A 20,101-nucleotide genomic window follows, 5' to 3' on the forward strand; every position below is an offset into this window, starting at 1 on the left:
CTGTGATTTGGGAGGTATGGGGGTTCAGACTTTGTGAATTGTTGTGTAACCTCTACAATTCTCTATATAGAACCGGAAACAGAGAGGCCAGAGGAAGCCGTTCACCTACCCAGGATTCAGAGGTGAGCTTTCCATTATTAAAGCATATGTACTCCCAACATTTCATATTCCTGACATGTCCTTGCTGTAACATGGACTTCTATGAGAGTATCCTGTTCTTAGTATTGGTTCCTTTGTGTGAAATCCCTGGTGTTCCTTGCGGTCCCTCTGGTTTTTCTAATAAAAACTGACCACACTAGGCATGAGAGCACAGCACGGTCAGTTCTCTAGCTATGCCGGGAAATTAGCCTGCTCTCTTCCAATGATCAGACTGGTGCTGATCCCCCACAAACAGCCTTTCACTGGGAAGATCAGTATGCTGCTTTTTCTCCTCCCTTGCCTTTCTAAACATCTGATTAAAAAGGGGGGGGGGGGAAGGCATTTATTAGGTTTTTTTTTTTTACATCCTTTCAGTTCATTTTAAACTGAATGGGGGGCGGGTTTACATAGTTATCTTTTACAATCACTTTAAATCTTTTTTAAATTCCTTCTGGACCAGAAGATTTTCTCACTTTACCACCGGAGGATTTTCCAGCTTTACATCCAGGCCACTTTTTGCGATTCGGCACTGCGTGACTTTAACTGACAATTGCGCGGCCGTGCGACGCCGTACCCAAACAAAATTTACGTCCTTTTTTTCCCACAAACAGAGCTTTCTTTTGGTGGTATTTGATCACCTGTGCGATTTTTTTTTTTTACTTTTTGCGCTATAAACAAAAAAAAGCAACAATTTTGAAAAAAGAACAATATTTTTCACATTTTTTTTTTATATGAAATTCCCTCCCAAAAAATGTAAAAATCAAAATTTTTTATCATTTTAGGCCAATTTGTTTTATGCTACATATTTTTTGGTTAAAAAAAAAAAAAATCTGGTAAAAAAAAAAATCGCAATAAGCGTATTTTGTTTAGTTTGCGCAAAAGTTATCGCGTCTACAAACTACGGGAAAGATTTGTCATTTTTTTTTATTGGGTTTTTTTTTTTTTACTAGTAATGGCGGCGATCTGCGACATTGCGGCGGACAGATTGGACCCCTAACCTTTTTGACACTTTTGGGGGAACCAGTGACATTACTACAGTAATCAATGCTAAAAATATGCACTGTCACTGTAACAATGACACTGGCAGGGAAGGGGTTTAAGTGTGGGTGATCAAGGGGTTAAATGTGAGCCTAGGGGAGTGTTTCGTGCAGGAGGGCCGCCCTCCCCGTCCCCGTCTCTCCCTCCCTCCCTCTCTCACCCCCCGTTCCTCCGTCTCTCCCTCCCTCCCTCTCTCACCCCCCGTTCCTCCGTCTCTCCCTCCCTCCCTCTCTTACCCCCCGTTCCTCCGTCTCTCCCTCCCTCCCTCTCTCACCCCCCATTCCTCCGTCTCTCCCTCCCTCTCTCACCCCCCGTTCCTCCGTCTCTCCTCCCTCTCTCACCCCCCCCCCCCCTTATTAACGTGAATCATTTCTTTTACAGCTGAAGAAGAAGGTCCAAGTTACATTTTTGACCCAAAAACTGGATGTTATGTGGATCCGCTAACAGACTCCTTTTACAATGAGCCCAAATCTGAGGTATTATCTCTGCCCCTTCCTGTACCCTGTGTTAGCTCCCAGTCACCCCAGGGACAGTCCTATCCAATGTTCTGCAATGTACTATTGTTTGGTTTTATCATTGTCCTTCTCCTCCATTAATGTTTTCCTATTAGTAATGATGAGTTTTCTGATCACAGAAGCCTTTTCACATAAATCTGACTGCACAGATAGAGAGGTTGTTCTTACTTTTCTTTAAATTATCAAAAGCAATCCCAACATTCCCACAGAGTTCCCCATAGTGAGTGCCAGACCGATTTTTGTGGCCCAGTGCAACCAATCATGAACCCAGGATGGTTTCTTGTATCACTCGAAGGGTGTAGCTGGTGTCAAATGATGTCATTGTGACAACTGAGGTGCAGAGCTGCAGTCAGCAGCTGTCTCGGCATTGATCGCTGCAACACGTGCTTATTAAAATCCAAGCAAAAATTAAACCCCATCTCCAGTCAATATTGACACCCCCAACCCCCCCCCCCATATCCCCTTCGCTGGTGCATATGGCCACACAGGCTGTTCCTTGACAGTCCCTTCAACACTGACATCACCTGTGCTGACTTCTGGATCCTGAGAGAACCCAATAGATGGGTCCGCATCACACAGGTGACTACTTGAAGGAGGACCCTGCATACTGTACCGAAGAAGAGAGAGGACTTATAACTGGAGCCTCAGAACTGTGGTTTTAGGCCTTATTCACGCAGCATACTGCAATGTCCACCCATGTGAGGGCCATGTTTACCTGTACAGAAATGCAGATCCTCTTCTTCTTGGGTCCCAATTCAGCGCTCCTGCCCCCCCCCCCCCCCTCTTATGTGTGCCACCTTGCTATGGGGGCACCCAGGCCAAGCTGCAGCTCACTGTGTCCATTCAGACACCTCCTCTCCCCCTCTTCTCATTGGCTCCCTGAATTTGATTGGCAACAGCGGGAGTCAATGGCGCCGTGCTGCTGGTTTCAGCCAGCAAGGAGGGAGAGTCTCGGGCAGCCGAGACACTAATGCAACATCGATGGATAGAGATGGGCAGGTAAGTATTAGGGGGGCTTTTTATCTGAAAGCGGAGTTCTGCCCTCAAATACCTTTCTTAACTAAAAATACCCCTATAATACTAATCCATCGCCCTTTACAGAACCGCTATTCTCATACTTACAAGGAGTACGGTATTGGATTTTATTCAAAATCTTACTTTTAAAAATGCTCTCTGGGTAGCGGCCATTTTAGACATGGGCATCTGAAGCCGCAGTGTAATCTGCTGTGTCCTTCTTCCTGATTCCAGGGAGTGTTCTGGGAGTTCTTCCTGATTCCAGCCTCCTGGGAGTGATGACAAACAGCTCCCAGGATGCAATGCAAAGGCGGAAGTGATGTCTGTGGCCGTGGCCACGGAGGGGGGAGAAGGAGGAAGTACAATCAAAAATTCCCTGAAAATAAGGTCGGGGACCCCCGAAAAAAATTGAAAATGCCCAATTGTTGATCAGCATAGCGAGCACTCCAGGAATCACTAAAGTTGCAAAATAGGCCGGAACTCCACTTTAATGCATAGAATAGACCTTCTACCTTTACAACCACTTTTAAGTACGTCCGTGTGAACAAGGCCACAGATGAGTAAAAAAATAAAAAGTGTGCTAGCCCCAATTAACTCTGTCCTTTCCAAGCTCGCCTTAGTTTCTTTTTGCTATTACAGTGTGCTTTATTTTTATTTTATTTTTTGCAAAGTAAGCACAAAGAAATAGGAAACCTAAGACCCAGTTCACACTACTCTGACTTGGGACACGACTTGTGTGCCCTCAAGTCGCCCCAAGTCTCTTGTCATCACAAATTTAATGTAAATGAATGAGAGCCGTCTTAATATGCACTACTGAAGTCGCTTTGACTTCAGAAAAGGTTCCTGTACTACTTCAAGACGACCTCTATCCGACTTGTGCACATAGACTTCAATGGGAGTCGCCTCTAAGTTGGATCCTTATCTATTTCCAAGCGACTTGTTATCAGACTTTCCAGGAAGAAGAAAAAGATTAGCCAGGCATTTCCCACAGACAAAGTCGCCTATCATTTAAGTCTCTTCAAAGTAGTGCACACGTCTCTTCCGAGTCTCTTCGCGAGTCTCTTCGCGAGTCTCTTCGCGAGTCTCTTCCGAGTCTCTTCGCGAGTCTCTTCGCGAGTCTCTTCGCGAGTCTCTTCGCGAGTCTCTTCGCGAGTCTCTTCGCGAGTCTCTTCGCGAGTCTCTTCGCGAGTCTCTTCGCGAGTCTCTTCGCGAGTCTCTTCGCGAGTCTCTTCGCGAGTCTCTTCGCGAGTCTCTTCGCGAGTCTCTTCCGAGTCTCTTCGCGAGTCTCTTCCGAGTCTCTTCGCGAGTCTCTTCGCGAGTCTCTTCCGAGTCTCTTCGCGAGTCTCTTCCGAGTCTCTTCGCGAGTCTCTTCCGAGTCTCTTCCGAGTCTCTTCGCGAGTCTCTTCCGAGTCTCTAAGCGAGTCTCTTCCGAGTCTCTAAGCGAGTCTCTTCCGAGTCTCTAAGCGAGTCTCTTCCGAGTCTCTTCGCGAGTCTCTTCCGAGTCTCTAAGCGAGTCTCTTCCGAGTCTCTAAGCGAGTCTCTTCCGAGTCTCTAAGCGAGTCTCTTCCGAGTCTCTAAGCGAGTCTCTTCCGAGTCTCTAAGCGAGTCTCTTCCGAGTCTCTAAGCGAGTCTCTTCCGAGTCTCTAAGCGAGTCTCTTCCGAGTCTCTAAGCGAGTCTCTTCCGAGTCTCTAATGCCCCATACACACGTGCAGATTATCTGCAGACTTTTGTCTGCAGACTTACCTTTTCTATGTAGTGCAAGGGCCTGCCGGATTGCATACAAATTGAAAGTGTTTAGGTTTGACCTCCATATTATATGGTTTTGGTAAGTCTGCAGACAAAAGTCTGCAGATAATCTGCACGTGTGTATGGGGCATAAGTCACAGATGCTTTAACATGTAGTTATATCAACCTCATCATGATCAGCTGGCGATATCAATGGTCCAAGTAGCCAAATAGCCTCACAGGGCAGGCGGTATAAATGGTCCCAATCTACCCACAAGTATGGGACTGTCCTTCAAGCCGCATGTTCCAAGGGAGCCTGCCTGCATTGGAAAGTACAATGTTCTTGTCCAAAGTTGCACTCAGCAAAACGGTCAAGTGAACACCCCAAGAATGCCATTCCGATTCGGTAACCCCTGAAAAATTAGCACAGGCCGTAGCTGGTGGAGGTTGGGTGGTCTCCATGTTCTCAGGTAATGCCACCCTTATATCTGCATTCCGTTATGTGAGGACTGTGTACACCTGGCCTTATCTGTTCAATAACCACATCTCATCTCTCTGCAGCAGAAGCGGGATGATTCTTTCCGGGAGTCTGAAAGAGACACAAAGGAGAAACCGAGTCGCACCAGAAGAGGCTTCACTGAGGTGAGCAGGAGTCGCTTAAAAGAATTATGGGGTTTTGTCTTTTGTCCAGAATCATACTTGGCTGGATGCAGGCTCTAACACTGAGAACCGAGTGATCAAACACCGCCGATCGCTCAGTTCCCACCACAGCTCCCTGAGCAGAGAGCTGGTGGCTGTCAGCCAGCAGCTCTCTTCCATGCGCCCCCCCCCCCCCCCTGCTGACTTCAGCCTGCTGTCTGCTGAAAATGGGTCACAGCAGTGCAGAACAAACTGCACTCCTGTGGTCCATAGAAGTACAGCCAAACGAGCTTTGACTGTACTTCTCCTTTAAGCCTGGTACACACTACTAGTTTTCTTTTTTTTTTTTTTTCCTCTCGTTCAACCTGCAAATAAAAAAAAAATTGACCGCTCAGGTTAGAGCTGCTGCACTAACAACTCAGTTAGTACAGCGATCTCCCCTGCTGAGCCTTTGTTTTCTGACAGGGAGCCAGTTCCCCCGCCTGAACATGCCGGTCAGCGCTCTCAGCCAATGGCTGAGAGCACAATCAGGAGCCGGTTGTTAGATCTTTTTCGGTCATGACTGTTCGACAAGCCGTCCGAACGGCCAGCTTCAGTCAGAACCAGCTCCTGTACACATGGGCCGAATGTTGGGTCGGTCTATATTGAACCAGCCGATGATGCTTAACATTCGGCCCGTGTGCACTAGGCATTACTCTGAGGGGTGGAAACAATATGTACTGGTTATACACATGGTGGGGGGGGGGTTAACAAGAGTGGTGCAATCGCAATGCTTTCACCACTCTTTTAAAAGATAAAAAACTGAACAGCTGCTGCTCTTAGTCAACCTATTCACGGCCGCGCCTCCCGACTCTTTAAGAGGTTTGAGATGCCGTGGGGCGTGGCTTAAGAGCATGTGACTGGGGTGATTGGTTGTCAGTGGTCATATGATCTGAAGACTCCCGATTGCTTTCAGATAGACACTGGTTGCTGTGCCAGGAGCATGCAGGGTGCGTGCTCTCAGCACAGCGCTAAGGGGTTTACCACTTCTGGACCGGAAGATTTTCCCCCTTAATGACCAGGCCATATTTTGTGATTCAGCGCTGCGTTACTTCAGCGGACAATAAAATTGATGTCCTTTTTTTCCCCACAAATAGAGCTTTGTTTTGGTGGTATTTGATCACCTATGCAAATTTTTTATTTTTTATTTATTTATTTTTTGCGCTATAAACAAAAAAAGAGCGACAATTCTGAAAATTTAACAATTTTCACATTCTGCTATATAACCTTCTCAAAAAAAAAATGTAAAAATCTAAATATAACATTTTTGTCCACTTTGTTTTCTTCTACACATTTTTGCAATAAGCGTATTTTGATTGGTTTGCGCAAAAGTTATTGCGTCTACTAACTACGGGAAAGATTTGTCATTTTTATTGCTGTTTTTTTTTTAATTTTATTAGTAATGGCGACAATCTGCGATTTTTAGCTGGACTGCGACATTGCGGCGGACAGATCGGGCCCCTAACTGACATTTTTGACACTTTTGGGGGTACCAGTGACATTACTACAGTGATCAGTGCTAAAAATATGCACTGTCACTGTACTAATGACACTGGCAGGGAAGGGGTTAACACTGTGGATGATCAAGGGGTTAAATGTGAGCCTAGGGGAGTGAGGGGGGCATGGCTTGTGAAATGATCATGGAGACCTGTGATCCTATATAGAAGGATCACAGGCGCTCTGTGATCATTCCAGAGAGAACAACGGTCAGCTGTGTTTACAACAGCTGACCGTTCTTCTCTGTCAGTGGGGAGCGATCGTGGGTGTCAGGCAGCAGTTGGAGCCGCCTGCCCCATGCATAGAGGTCCCCGCTGCAGTGTGGGGGCGGGAGCGCGCTCGCCCTCTAGCTGCAGGCGCGCGACCAACATGGTTTCGCGCAGAAGGGCCGCCCTGCCGCAGTAAAACTGCGGCGGGCGGTCCGGTAGTGGTTAATAAGAGATACAAACTGCTTCATTAAGAGTGATCAGTTCTCTGTTCTTCCGTGGCTGTGACAGGTACAGCACAGAGAACAGGAGAACTGGAGCCGCATGCTCCGATCTCTCTACCCATGGCGCGGGTGAACCAGATAGACCTGAAAAGGGTCTATCTGCTTAATGTGGCGCACACCACTCCTGATAGTTTCCTGCACCATTACTATGGCACAGGAAGCTTGGTTTTATTTCCTTGGTGGAGTCTGTTGCTCCAGGAAAAACGGGTATCGAGTTCATAAACTCTTTCTTCAGCCTGCACAGAAGAGACAAATGCCAGTAGGCAGCTGCCTGTACTGACCAATCACTGCTTACACATACTATTTGTAAAATTTGGAGAAGTTATTCTTTGTGGTTTACCCCACTATATGTGATTGCTGCACTCAGAGTATTGCTAAGGATGTGGGTTTCACATGGAGATTCTGCTGACCTTTTAATCTGCTTTACTGGAAGTATAACCCCGGGTTTGATTTTAGGAGACGGAGGAGGAAGAGGCATTTAAGAGGCCATTACCGCCCCCAGTGACGGTGAAGAAAGAAGAGCCTGCTGAGGTAAAATGACCATGCATTCCAGTCCCTTCCCCCTCCATTTGCAATCCACACCCATCCACCATTATGTTCTCCTTGACCCCCTTCCTGCTCTACCTACTGCCCCCACCTATCCCTCCTACAGAAGCTGCCCAGTGTGATGAAATGCATTAAGGAAATGTGCAGCAGGTGCCCCCCCCCCAATCCACTATGCCCAATGTATTACTAATTTGACATTCTAGGTCAGGGATCCTCAAAGTACGGCCCTCCAGCTGTTGCGGAACTACATATCCCATGAGGCATTGTAAAACTCTGACATTCACTGGCATGGCATGGTGGGAATTGTAGTTCCTGAACAACTGGAGGGCCATAGTTTGAAGACTCCTGATCTAGACCCAACCACATATCTTCATGTTCTTGTAGAGCAGTGTTTCTCAACCTTTTTTCAGTCAAGGTACCCTTAAATATAGACAATCCCAAGGCACCAAATTCTAAAATGTAAAAAACTGTTCTAATAGTTTTACACAATGCAGCAACAGCCACATGTAGGACACCCAACGTTAGAGGTGATTTATTCTTCCAAAGCAAATACACTTTTGCACATTGGTACTGACTAGTATTCCAAGGTTTCTCTTCTCCCTCCAATATCGCTCCATCAGTCAGCTTATGTCACCCTAGTGCTGAGGAAGAGGGGCACAGAAGGGTCAAACAAGGATGCTGTGAAGACATCCTCCTTAACTGATGACTTCATTGGTTGTTAGGATGGCAGTATCTAGAACAGGGGTCCTCAAACTTTTGAAACGGGGCCAGTTCACGGTCCCTCAGACACTGTTGGGGGCCGGACTATAGTTTAAAAGAAAATATGAACGAATTCCAATGCGCATATTTTATTTGTAGTGCACAAAAAAAAACAGGAAAAACAATACAATATTTGATTTATTTATATATGACCACAGCGTGCCCCCTTTCAATGCAGAGTGACCGCAGCCTGCCCCCTTTCAATGCAGAGTGACAGCAGCATGCCCCCCTTCAATGCAGAGTGACCGCAGAGTGCCGTGCCACCTTCAATGCAGAGGGACCGATGCACTTACCTGCAGCGGCGGCTTCTCCTCGGTCCCCTGCATCTCCTCAAGTCCTCCCGCCTCCTCCTCGGCCAATGGCATGGGATCGCCTTTCGGCCAATCAGGAAGCCTGTCTCGGACCCGCTTCCTGATTGGCCAGGAGGAGGATCTGTTTGACGATAGCGAATTTTCATTCGCTATTGTCACACAAATGGGTGGGCTAGGGCGCAGTGCTCTGCGCCCCGGGTCCTCCCTTTTCTGAAGCCTATTAGAGCTCCAGTGAGTGACAGGCAGTCAGCCCGATGCCGGTGGGCCGGGTTCAGGACCCTGGCGGGCCGTAGTTTGAGGACCCCTGATCTAGAAAGTCGTAATGAAAACCCGTTGCTTTGTGTAACTTAAAGGCAGGCTTGATCCACCTGCTGGCTTGTATACAATTTGTAAAAAAAAAGTTAGCATTTTGCCAAGGCACCCCGGTTAATAAAGGCTGTTCCAGCCCCACAGACTAGTCAATATATTTTTACCCCAGTCCACTTGACTGTTAACAACTTCCGGACCGCCCACCGTGTATTTACGTCAGTACTTTGACGTTAAATACCAGGGTTATGGCAGCAACTAGCTGCCATAACCCCGGTATTTTTTTATACTGCTGGCGATCTGGAATCTGATAAAGGTGGTCCTGGCATGATTTTTGGCACGGGATCACTTTTATGGGCAGTGGGGAGAGGTAAGCCCGGTTTAAGGGGCCTAAATCAACCACCCGCTACGTGTGGCCATGTTTTAGCAGTGTAAATTTTCTAGGCTATTTTTCTCCTTGCTAATTTTATCTCATTGTTGGGTTTGTCACTTCTTCCCTTATTTTTCTATACAGCCAAAGGTGAACCCTCTGCTGGGGCTCCTTGGGGCATATGTAGAGGACAGCGACGAAGAGGAAGAAGAGGAGGAGACAGATCAAAAGATGATTCCCCCATTACAGAAGAAGCCCGTCTCTCCACCTCCACCGCCTGCACCACCTGCTCCCAAACCAGTGCCTAAACCAATCGTTATACCTGTACCTAAACCTGCACCCAAACTGATACCTAAACCTGCACCCAAACTGATACCTAAACCTGAGCCTAAACCCGCCCCTGCTGTGTTCAGCAGCACGGATTATGACAAGTTGATCGACTGGAAGAAGTTGGTGTGTTTGTTGTGTCGCAGGCAATTCCCCAGTAAAGATACCCTGATGAAACACAAGAACTTATCAGAGCTGCACAAGGTATTCCTTCCCAGATAAATGTACATAATAACGCTTAACGTATGTTCTGTGTATTCCATCGGGCACCTCCAACCCAGTGTCCTTTCTTGGGACGAACACAACACGCCTAGGTCCTACCATTCACTGATTAGCAATTTTTGGTTTTCTCTGACAGCAAAATATTGCAATTCAGGAGAAGATGAAGAAGTCTCGGAAGGAGCTTGAGTACCTGCAGCAGAGAGAGCAAGAGGTGAGTGCCTTTTCGGGTCAGTCATCTTTGTCTTCTATGTCACACATTCTAGGGGTGGGATGAAACTTGCAGCATATTTCACACTAGGGATCGACCGATTATCGGCAAAGCCGATTATTGGAGGGCCGATATTGACTTTTGCCGATATCTGTATCTGCCCCGGAACTGGCCGATATTGCCGATATTCCAAATATTGCTCATGTAAGGGTAAAATGATGTCACATAGCATAATTCAGCTTACAAATGTTATTGAATATGCCACTCACATATGTACAAATTAAAGATATAAGCAATTCCGCATTAGCGGATCTGCTGCCAGATCGGTATCTCTCACCCACTTGCCGTAAGTGATACCGCTCTGTTCGGCAACCACTCAATAATGCGCTGTCTCTAACCCACTCCATCTCAAAGGTCACGTGCGTGGTCGCGCCCGGCGTGACCGCATGACCTCCAAGATCGTATGCCGGACTGAGCAGTATCACCCGGGTGTCACGGCAACTGGGTGAGAGACGGATCGGTATCGGGTGGGTGATGAAGCGGGTGAGAGATGGAGCGTTATTGAGTGGATGCTGAACGGAGCGGTATAACCCGGGTATCACGGCAAGTAATGAGAGATGGATCGGTATCAGGTGGGTGATGGAGCGGTATTGAGTGGATGCCGAACGGAGTGGTATTACCCGGGTATCACGGCAAGTGGGTGAGAGACGGATCGGTATCGGGTGGGTGGATGATGGAGCTGGTGAGAGATGGAACGGTATTGAGTGGATGCCGAACGGAGCGGTATCACCTGGGTATCACGGCAAGTGGGTGAGAGACGGATCAGTATCGGGTGGGTGGGTGAGGGAGCGGGTGAGAGATGGAGCGGTATTGAGTGGATGCTGAACGGAGCGGTATCACCCGGGTATCACGGCAAGTGGGTGAGAGACGGATCGGTATCGGGTGGGTGGGTGATGGAGCGGTATTAAGTGGATGCCGAACGGAGCTATATCACCCAGGTATCATGGCAAGTGAGTGAGAGACGGATCAGTATCGGGTGAGAGATGGAGCGGTATTGAGTGGATGCCGAACGGAGCGGTATCACCCGGGTATCACTCACGGCAAGTGGGTGAGAGCTACCTATCTGCCAGCAGATCTGCTAATGTGTAGGGAGAACACAGGCGACACTTTAAGTGCAGTATGAAGGATTTATTCACATAAAATCACACACCTAGGTACTCACAAGGGAGCATATAAATGAGCACGGGGGTATCCATGGGTATGAGCAGTGGTCCTCAACTCCAGTCCTCAGGGCCCACTAACAGGCCAGATTTTAGGTATTACCTTGGGGAGATGCAGACTAGAGTACTGCAATCACTTAACAGCAAATTATATCACCTGGGATGTATTTCAGTTATCTTGCAAACCTGGCCTGTTAGTGGGCCCTGAGGACCGGAGTTGAGGACCACTTGGGTATCAGGGTCCGTCATTCCGGTGCTGTGATCAGATCAAGATCTGCTAATGTGGAATTGCTGATATCTTTGATTTGTACATTATGTGAGTGGAATATTCAATAACATTTGTATACGGAATTATGCTGTGACCTCATTTTATCCTTACATGAGCATCACCACCTAATGGTTGGAGGAGAAGACTAGTCTCGAACCCTGACATAAGATGAACAAAATATCGACCGATACGTTGTGACCAATATATCGGTATCGGCCCTCAAAAACCATATCGGTCTATCCCTATTTCACACTGAACACCAGGGACAAAAAAATAAAACGTTAGCCTTGCAGTGGGCCCCCCACACCCCCACCACAGGGGTTTAATACTCGTTTTGCCGAGGGGGATGATGAATAAGGTGATATCATTGGATTATTCCTTGCTACCACCTGTGATCTCCTCTGTGGTTTGACACTTCAGAATGTGGGTGGGCCCTCTGCATCCTCCCATAAAATGCTGGACTGATGGCCCTGCATTATACAAGATGACATCACCACCATGTCCTTGCATGTAAATAGGACTCAGTCTTTCCTGGGGTTTGTAAAAAACCTTTCCAGCTCTGTATTTGTTTCCGTCCAGTTTTATCATGCACTTCTGGGATCAGGTTTATTATGCATGCTGTAAAATCCTTTTCTTGGAATCCATTGAGGAAAACGGGAAGTTTTTTTTTTTTTTTTTTACCCGACTACAGGAGGATTGGCAACCCAAAAAAATGCTGTAGGACAGCCCAGGATAACTCCTCCCACTACCAGCATGCCTCAGTTTTGTAGCAAAGAAGTACAGATCGCATGATCATAAACGTAGCCGTGCTTTGAGCATGTGTATGGTCTAAAGACCAACTTTGGAGACAAGCGAAGACGCTTCCACAGTAATGAGAGAGCAAAATATGGCGGCACTTCCAGTCCTTTTACAGCAGTGGTCCTCAACCCTGGCCTACAGGGCCCACTAACAGGCCAGGTTTGCAAGATAACTGAAATACATCCCAGGTGATCTCATTTGCTGCTCAGTGATTGCAGTACTCTAGTCTGCATCTCCCCAAGGTAATACCTAAAACCTGGCCTGTTAGTGGGCCCTGTAGGCCAGGGTTGAGGACCACTGCTTTATAAGAAATCCATTAAAAACAGACGATCCATAAACCGCTCCCAAATGATTTGGCAAACGCATTTCACACTGCTGTGCCTTATCGTTGCCAATGATTGTCAATGGTGGCGATGATTAACCAATTCTGGACCGGAAGATTTTCCCCCCTTAATGACCAGGCCATATTTTGCGATTAGGCACTGCATTATTTTAACGGACAATTGCGCGGTCGTGCGATGCTGTACCCAAATAAAATTGATGTCCTTTTTTCCCCACAAATAGAGCTTTCTTTTGGTGGTATTTGATCAACTGCGATTTTTTTTTTTTTAATTTATTTATTCATTTTTGCGCTATAAACAAAAAAAGCGACAATTCTGAAAAAAATATATATTTTTTTCACATTCTGCTATATAACATTCTCAAAAAAAAAATGTAAATATCTAATTTTTTTGACCATTCTGCCATGGTTAGAGCCCATTCAGACTAGCGCGACACGACTTTGGGGGGGCGACCTGTGTGTGAAGTCGCATGCACCGCGACTTCGGCGTGACTTGCAGAGACTTCACATAATGAATGTCTATGCAAGTCGCCTCCAGGTTGCCCCAAAGTAGTACAGGACCCTTTTTCTAAGTCGGAGCGACTTGTGTCGCTCCTATTAGAACGGGTCCTGTGCTAATCAATGGACCACGACCGAGCGCGACTTGTCAGGCTGACAAGTCGCCTGACAAGTAGCGCTAATGTGAATGGGCTCTTAAAGTCACAGTCAGAATAGGGCAAAGGGGCCGGCATGCCAGCGAGAGCAATATTCGAGCTTCTGTGGTCAGAACTAGCCAAGAACTGGGTGAATTGGGCCGCAAAGTCCTGCATGACTGTAATAGAGATCCTTCACAACAAGATAGGGGACTTTGCCTAACCTGGCAGAGCTAGGGACGACTCCAGTGATGAGGTAGACTTTATAATTTATAGATATTAGTGTTCCAGGTTATAGATGTTGCAGCTTTTGAAGGCAGAGAACAGATGTCTCTGAAACCAATAGTGGAGTTCAGAGGCGTAACTAGAACCTTCAGGGCCCCCGGTGCAAGAAACCATGAAGGGCCCCTTGGACCCCTGGCTCTTCCCACTGATCCTGGGGCCCTTTCCTCTCATTGCGGGACCCTTTATTATGGCCCCGCAGCGGTGCCCTTTCACAAGTTCTACAGTGGGCCCCCCTACCTGCCATCTTGGGGACTCCCCATGGTGGTGGAATGCCAGGGCCCTGTCGCAAGTGTGAAGTTTGCGATCCTGGAAGGTCACCCACTGGTATCAGTTTTTTATTATTTTTTGGTATTTTAATTGTATTTTTTATTTTTCTATTTTATTTCTTTACAATGTCACTGACTATGACTCTGTCCATTCAGAAAAGGAAGGAGCTGGTAAATTACATATTCACCGACCCCCTTCCAGGTTCTCTATTGTGACACATCCCCTGCAGCAGCCGGCAGGAGAGGGGAGGAAGCACAGTAGGGGGGGATCAGGGGAGCACACAGGGGCCCAGAGACAGCAGAACACAAGTGAACTGGATAGGAGGAGCAGCGGGGGCAGCATACAGAGGAACCAATCTCCTCCATTTTCCTCCTGCAGCTACAGGAGGAAAAAGGAGGACAGTGATTTCTCTACATGCTGCCCCCACCGCCCCTCCTATCCAGGTATACAGGGGCGCCGCACAGACCCCCTTGGAGCATGGGGCCCGGTTGCAATTGCAACCCCTGTAGTTACGCCCCTGGTGGAGTTTGCGCTAGGGTCACCCAATACACGCAAACTGGTCCCCTCTATCTATGGACAGACAGGTTGCAACCGCATAGCAATAAAGCAACTGTTTTATGGTCGGTATGAGGCAAGACCTCAGGTAATCATGAAACTCAGACCGTTTGTAGCAGGCACAGGTCGGAAAACCTGAAAGCGAATGGTCACTGTGGATGGGCAGTGGGAATGGACTGAAGATTGGAGATACACAATACAGTTTTCAGTGCCATGCAGCATGGCTGTCCTGGATAGCTGCAGTCACAAAGACCAGCATAGGCAGCAATGTAGAGAAGAGTCTTGATTGAAGAATTAAAAAGAAGACATCCATCCTCCTAGAACACTAGCAATAAATGTGAGACATGGTGGTGGCGGGAGGTTTTATGGTCTGGGCTGGCCTACAGTTTTTTTTTTTTTTGCTTGCGGGTGTCCAATCCTCCTGTAGGTGGCAGTATACCCTGAAGTTGAAAGACTTCCTGTGTCCATCAATGGGAAAGAAAGAAAAGAATGCTACTGCTTTTCTTGGGGCCATCAATGTGCGGAGGGGGGGGGGTACACATGTGTGTCTCATGGGGAGGGGTGAGGGGCAATCCCTCTAAATTGCCCCAGGGCAGGGAAGGTGTTTAATGAGGTTCAAGAGACTGAATGTGGATGTTATTGGCAGGAGAATCAAAGCATCCAGCGGAGGTTGCAGCAGGCCAAAAAAGAGCTGGAGATGCTGGAGAGAGAGGAAGAGGGAGCCCGACAGGTGCGATAATACAAAAAGCATGGCGGACATTCCGCTGCCCTCAGAGCTCTGTTTTTTGTGTCTGCACTGTGCTGCATGTTCTGTACATGTGTATTCTGTACGCATCTCCATTCATCCGTACTGCCTGGTGTATACACACTACCCATCACCCACCTGTACTGACATCACCCACCTGCACTGCCAGGTGCGTGCACACCTATCCATTGCCAACCTGTACTGCCTAGTGTCTGCACACCTAGCCATCACCCACCTGTACTGCCTGGTGTATGCACACTACCCATCACCCACCTGTACTGCCTGCCAGGTGCATGCTACACCACACCGACCTGTACTACCTGGTGTATGCACACCTAGCCATCACCCACCTGTACTGCCTGGTGTATGCATGCTACACAACACCGACCTGTACTGCCATGTGTATGCACACTACCCATCACCCACCTGTACTGTCTGGTGTATGCATGCTACACAACACCGACCTGTACTGCCATGTGTATGCACACTACCCATCACCCACCTGTACTGCCATCGCCCACCTGCACTGCCAGGAGCGTGCACACCTATCCATTGCCAACCTGTACTGCCTGGTGTATGCACACTACACATCACCTACCTGTACTGCCTGGTGTCTGCACACTACACATCACCTACCTGTACTGCCTGGTGTATGCAAACTACACGTCACCTACCTGTACTGCCTGGTGTATGCAAACTACACATCACCTACCTGTACTGCCTGGTGTATGCAAACTACACATCACCTACCTGTACTGCCTGGTGTCTGCACACTACACATCACCCACCTGTACTGCCAGGTGCATGCTACACCACACCCACCTGTACTACCTGGTGTATGCACACCTAGCCATCACCCACCTGTACTGTCTGGTGTATGCATGCTACACAACACCGACCTGTACTGCCATGTGTATGCACACTACCCATCACCCACCTGTACTGCCATCGCCCACCTGCACTGCCAGGAGCGTGCAAACCTATCCATTGCCAACCTGTACTGCCTGGTGTAAGCATGCTACACAACACCGACCTGTACTGCCTGGTGTATGCAAACTACACATCACCTACCTGTACTGCCTGGTGTATGCAAACTACACATCACCTACCTGTACTGCCTGGTGTAAGCATGCTACACAACACCGACCTGTACTGCCTGGTGTATGCAAACTACACATCACCTACCTGTACTGCCTGGTGTCTGCACACTACACATCACCTACCTGTACTGCCTGGTGTATGCAAACTACACATCACCTACCTGTACTGCCTGGTGTATGCAAACTACACATCACCTACCTGTACTGCCTGGTGTATGCAAACTACATATCACCTACCTGTACTGCCTGGTGTAAGCATGCTACACAACACCGACCTGTACTGCCTGGTGTATGCAAACTACACATCACCTACCTGTACTGCCTGGTGTCTGCACACTACACATCACCTACCTGTACTGCCTGGTGTATGCAAACTACACATCACCTACCTGTACTGCCTGGTGTATGCAAACTACACATCACCTACCTGTACTGCCTGGTGTATGCAAACTACATATCACCTACCTGTACTGCCTGGTGTATGCATGCTATACAACACGACCTGTACTGCCATGTAAATGCACACTACTCATCACCCACCTGTACTGCCTAGTGTATGCAAACTGCACGTCACCTACCTGTACTGCCTGGTGTATGCAAACTACATATCACCTACCTGAATTTGCCTGGTGTATGCATGCTACACAACACCGACCTGTACTGCCATGTGTATGCAAACTACCCATCGCCCACCTGTACTGACATCGCCCACCTGCACTGCCAGGTGCGTGCACACCTATACATTGCCAACCTATACTGCCTAGTGTCTGTACACTACCCATCGCCCACCTGTACTGCCTGGTGTCTGCACACTACACATCGCCCACCTGTACTACCTGGTGTCTGCACACTACACATCGCCCACCCGTACTGCCTGCTGTATGCACACTATACATCACTGACCTGTACTGCCTAGTGTGTGCGCAATACCCACCACTCGCCTGTATTGCCTGGTTTTTCTTCTCTACATGCCAATCGACCCATACGGCCCTGTGTGCAAGTCACTGATCTGTACTGCTTGGTTTACGCATTATAATCACCATTTACCATTCTGTCTGCCTCCTGCATGTTCTCCCAGCTGTGTATCTGCAGCCATATGACGGAGACCTGTCATGTTATTTTACTCTCAGCAGGAGGCAGATGAAGGCCTGGACATCGAGCTCTGCGCTTTTGAGAAAAGGAAAGCAAAGGGTGCAGATACCAGAAGGTAAATTCTCTCACCCATAGTTTGGGCTGTGTGAGGTGGGCCCTGCTACTGCTGAGGGGCCCCAACATATCTAGTCAGCCAGAGCCTGGATCCTGCGGATCTTGCAGCTGGAGGTATGAGGGGTTTTTTTGTTTTTTTTTACTCTGTACATGGAAGAAGCAGTACATAGAGGACAATGCACTGCCATTATCTAGATTACGCTCACCTATAGGACAGAGGGTCCATTGCACAAGAACTAACAGTCTTGAGTAGGGCAGGGAGCAAAAAGGTAAAATGACTTCCAAGGTAGTACTACTACTCAGCAGCCACTTTATTAGGTACACCTGTTCAATTGCTTGGTAACACCGATTGCTAATCAGCCAATCACGGCAGCAGCTGAATGCATTTAGGCATCTAGACATGGTGAAGACTTGCTGAAATTCAAACCGAGCATCAAAATGGAGAAGAAAGGGGATGGTTGTTGGTGGCAGACGGGCTGGTCTGAGTATTTCTGGCATTTTCACGCACAACCATCTCTCGGGTTTACAGAAAATGGTGGGAAAAAGAAAAAATATCCAGTGAGCGGCAGTTGTGTGGAGGAAAATGCCTTGTTGATGTCAGAGGAGAATGGGCAGACAATAGAAAGGCAACAGTAACTCAAATACCCACTCGTTACATCCAAGTTATGCAGAATGCCATCTCTAAACACACAACACATCCAACCTTGAAACAGATGGGCTAAAGCAGCGGAAGACCAACTGGGTGCGACTCCTGTCAGCTAAGAACAGGAAACTGAGGCTACAATTCACACAGAATCGCCAAAATTGGACAATAGAAGATTGGAAAAATGTTGCCTGGTCAGCTGCGACATTCAAATGGTAGGGTCACAACTGATGTCATAAAGGGATGGACATGGTCAGCAACAATATAAAAGCATGGATCCATCCTGCCTTGTATCACCGGTTCAGGCTGCTGGTGGTGGTGTAATGAAAATATATATCTGGACACAAATTGTCAAGCAGGATATCTCTGCGCTTTTTGGAGGAGTCAGTTAATTAACTGCTAAAATATAAAGACTGCTGCTACTTCACCAAATAACGAAGAATATTGGAAAATGCATAAACGATGTATGTGGTGTAATGGTGTGTGGGAGGAAGGGGGGGGGGGGCAGGTTCAGGCTGGTGGTGGTGTAAGGGTGTGGGGCATATGTTCTTGGCACACTTTGGGCCCCTTAGTACCAATTGAGCATCGCTTAAACACCACGGCCTACCTGAGTATTGTTGCTGACCATGTCCATCCCTTTATGACTACAGTGTCTCCATCTTCTGATGGCTCCTTCCAGCAGGATAATGCACCATGTCACAAAGCTCCAATCATCTCACCACTTTCTTCACCATGACGATGAGGTCACTGTCCTCCAATGGCCTCCACACTCACCACATCTCATCCAATAGAGCCCCTTTGGAATGTGGTGGAACGGGAGAATTGGTATCATGGATGTGCAGCCGACAGCAACTGCATGATGCTATCATGTCACTATGGAGGAAAATCTCTGAGGAACGTTTCCAACACCTTGTTGTATCTATGCCACCAAGAATGAAGACAAAAGGGGGTCCAACCCGCTACTAGCAAGGTGCACCTAATAAAGGGGGTCCAACCCGCTACTAGCAAGGAGCACCTAATAAAGTGGCCGGGGAGTGTATATCACCTGTGTGTGTTCAGTGTGGGGAGTCAATGTAGGTTGGGTGAACGTTGTGGTAGACATGAGTAGTTATGAACTCTGATCACAGGTTCAGTTGAGAGTCTTGTGTCGTGGGGGACAAGATTCTGCAGATAACGGGGAGGGGGGGGGGGGGCAATGTGAGAGAGATCCTGAATTTGTAAGGTAAGGGAGTTGAGAGGAAGACTGAAACCATTTCTGAAGATGGTACAGAGCCAGGGTAGGCAGCCTGGACACTCCAGCTGTGGTGAAACTACAAATCCCATCATGCCTGTGGCTGTATGTCTTGCAATGCACCGTGGTACTTGAAGTTCTGCAACAGCTGGAGTGCCGAGGTTTGCCTACCCCTGGTATAGAAGCACATGTAGAAATAAGGGATTCAATTCTGAAGTCTTTGTGTCTGGAGGTCCTAGGGCCAGGACTGGCTCAGTGGGTTACCATATGACGTCCAGCAGCAGATTGTGTTACCATGTGTTTGTGTCTTCGCCATCATTCGCGCACTCGGTATGTCTTAACAGAGGTAAAACCACACACTGGCAGATCACGGTGTAAAACCAAAGCTAAAAGAGTCATTTTTTTTCCGATGCAGACTGTACAAACCATGAACAGGTCAGATGACACCGGCAGACAGGCACCCCCACATCCTGACACTAAACAGAAGTAGTAATGTACACCAGTAACAAGGGATTCTTTTTCTGTAAAGCCCCGTACACACGTACCGATGGTCGGCTTACAAATGTTCCTCTTTTCTCCCCGGGATGTCGGTGTCTGCTGAAAAGTGCAAAGACAGCACAAGGACAGCACAAGAATTTTGTCCGCCGACTGCAGAAGTGATGTCAT

At 47.8% G+C, this 20,101-nt stretch overlaps 1 protein-coding gene across 1 annotated transcript in view; it reads left to right on the forward strand.

Annotated features, from left to right (window-relative positions):
* LOC309561327 (uncharacterized protein) overlaps nucleotides 1–20,101 on the forward strand; it is an 83,388-nt gene that overhangs the window by 62,024 nt on the left and 1,263 nt on the right. Inside the window, exons 12-19 of the mRNA XM_082265190.1 lie at nucleotides 71–122; nucleotides 1,558–1,652; nucleotides 4,993–5,073; nucleotides 7,553–7,627; nucleotides 9,533–9,919; nucleotides 10,074–10,148; nucleotides 15,157–15,240; nucleotides 17,489–17,562. Coding sequence (XP_082121316.1) covers nucleotides 71–122; nucleotides 1,558–1,652; nucleotides 4,993–5,073; nucleotides 7,553–7,627; nucleotides 9,533–9,919; nucleotides 10,074–10,148; nucleotides 15,157–15,240; nucleotides 17,489–17,562 — 923 coding nt within the window. The remainder of the gene's footprint in view (nucleotides 1–70; nucleotides 123–1,557; nucleotides 1,653–4,992; nucleotides 5,074–7,552; nucleotides 7,628–9,532; nucleotides 9,920–10,073; nucleotides 10,149–15,156; nucleotides 15,241–17,488; nucleotides 17,563–20,101) is intronic.

This window comes from Pelophylax lessonae, assembly GCF_965119305.1.
Source record: "Pelophylax lessonae genome assembly, chromosome: 8".
In the NCBI taxonomy this organism is placed as follows: domain Eukaryota; kingdom Metazoa; phylum Chordata; class Amphibia; order Anura; family Ranidae; genus Pelophylax; species Pelophylax lessonae.